The following is a 2,500-nucleotide window of genomic DNA, read 5'->3' on the forward strand; positions in this document are numbered from 1 at the left end:
TCGTTAGTAGAGCTCACGGAAACAAGTTATTTCATTGGATGAACTATTGAATACAACCCACGATTTGTTTTCTATTATGGCAAAAGACTGGCATTTTGACGTCATTTTTTGGTCAGTATCAGGCCATAACTTTACGAAGGCCACGCTGATACTGACCAAAAAATGACGTCAAAATGCCAGTCCTTTGCCACAAAAGAAAACAAATCGTGAGTTGTATTCAATAGTTCATCCAATGAAATAACTTACGTTATAGAAAGAACGAAATTGACGTCACTTAGCTCTTTGTTATTGTTTTTAGCCAGCCATTTTTATGAGTAGTTCTCACTAAATTGTATCAATCCGGCAAAAACGTTTAAGATTTCACATAGTTCTGTGTGTTGGTACGTTATTTCCGGCTGGCGGATATTGTAACTAAGTGCATAGCATCAATATCCAGCTTACGGATGTTATGAGGTTGTTGTTTTGTTTTTCTAAATAAACGCATGGCATCAATAGTTGGGCTGAGAAAATCTACGAGTAATGATATCCAATCACTCAACTTCTATTAAAACAACATTGACAGATATCAATGTGACGTCAACTTCGTTCATTCTATTGTTTGTAAACAATCAGCTATGTTTGTCCTAGCGGGTTTGGGGGTGTGTCACTAATTCTTTATGTGAGTATTTATCACAATGTTTTGACATAGGATTGAACAGAATTGCGTTGGAAAATTTTCATGACTCGAGGCGTTTTTTTTCTTCTATTTCCCATGTTCAAACGGGGAGTAATGCTCATTATCTGTGGGGCTGATTGTTTTGTTAACCAGCATGTGCTGAAGATGCTAAGAACATATCACATCAAGCGTAAACATTCGTATAGAGGTTAAAACATATTTTGTCACAAACACCGAAAATAATATCTAAGAAATTCGCCATTTCGATGGGACATTTGGTCTGTGACTGACATATTTGAAATTCGTAATGTCAATTAAAATTAAATCTGCATGCAAAAAATCACGGCACTTCTTTCATTCATTTTGAGGAATTTGCGGGATTCCGTGGGCACAGCAGGTCTTGGAAGGGACATGAACATTAAATTGTCTCAACTATCTGATGATCTCTATGAGTTTAATGCATATCTGGCCTGTAATCAGGAGGGCTGAGTTACATGCCTTGCCAAGAGAAGCTGATTCAGTTTTATTTTGGAATGGGGATTAGGATTTTTTTCTCCTCTGTTTTACTTCCAGTGGAATGAACGAAATTGACATCAATCAACTCTTTGTTGTTTTTTAACATCCATTTTGATGATTCGTTATATCAATCAGACTATAAACGTTCAAGGTTACTCAGTTTTGTGGATTGATACCCTACATCCGGCTGGCGGATGTTGTGCGCATTTTACCTAAACGCATAGCAACGATTGTCTGGTATTTATCGAAATTATACGTTTAATAAAATACCCACAACATCAGTCCGTCAGATGAAACGTATCAACACACAAAATTATGAGTTATCTTGAAACATTTATATATTTTAGTAAGAACTAGTCACCAAACTGGCACTCTAAAAGTAATGATAAAGAGCTGAGTGACGTCAACTTCATTCTTTCTATAGTCCGACAAAGAAAGTTTCGTAAGAATTAATCACCCAACTGGCGGTCTTACAATCATCCAAAAACATATATTGGCATTACAGTTTTGTGTGTTGGTCTGATTCATCTATGTCTAACTTTTATTTTAGAGGGACTTTAGTGAGAACTAATCGCCCAACTGGCGGTCTAAAAACAATAACAAAGAGCTGGGTGTCGTCAACTTCATTCACTCTTTACAATGAGGATTTTTTTAAAGATTGATAAAACGTGAATTCAGTCAGATCGTTGCCTTTGTTCCTTTATCCCTTTGCTTGTGAGTCAAATTCTTTACAGATTGAGCCACTACCCACCCCCACCACCACGTTTACTTTTCCCCTCTCTTCCCCATAGCGCTAAACAGTAGCCACATTGAAAACAAATATTACATAGAAAATGCTATTGATGACATCCATTGATAAGACAGGTAAGCTGAATAATTGGGTGCGTTTTTTTTAAATATTCGATTTTGATCTTATTTCAGTCCCAACTGTAACTACCTATTATCAGCTGGTACGCCTGGCAGTTGTGTGATCACCACTGTGGATGTGGAGAGAAAATTGGATTTACTAAAGGATGGACTGTCTAGGCAGAGACTACAGTATGTGGCACACAACTCGGTCATACAGTCACAGATTACAGATTTACAGGTATGATGATGATGATGATGATGATGATGATGATGATGATGATGATGATGATGAAGATGATGATGATGATGATATCGAGAAGCCTATTTTTGTTCTTTCTTGTTTGGGATGATGATGATAATGATGATGATGATGATGATGATGATGATGATGATGATGATGATGATGATGATGATGATAATAATGATGATGATGATGGTGGTGGTGGTGGTGGTGGTAGTGAGAAGGGTGAGGAGGAGGAG

The 2,500-nt window shown here is 37.1% G+C and overlaps 1 protein-coding gene across 1 annotated transcript in view; it reads left to right on the forward strand.

Annotated features, from left to right (window-relative positions):
* LOC144963744 (uncharacterized) overlaps positions 1 to 2,500 on the forward strand; it is an 18,785-nt gene that overhangs the window by 3,804 nt on the left and 12,481 nt on the right. Inside the window, exon 2 of the mRNA XM_078897692.1 lies at positions 2,093 to 2,258. Coding sequence (XP_078753818.1) covers positions 2,093 to 2,258 — 166 coding nt within the window. The remainder of the gene's footprint in view (positions 1 to 2,092; positions 2,259 to 2,500) is intronic.

Source organism: Berghia stephanieae, chromosome 2, assembly GCF_034508935.2.
Source record: "Berghia stephanieae isolate SIO BIC M18660-M18661 chromosome 2, UCSD_Bste_1.3, whole genome shotgun sequence".
Lineage (NCBI taxonomy): Eukaryota > Metazoa > Mollusca > Gastropoda > Nudibranchia > Aeolidiidae > Berghia > Berghia stephanieae.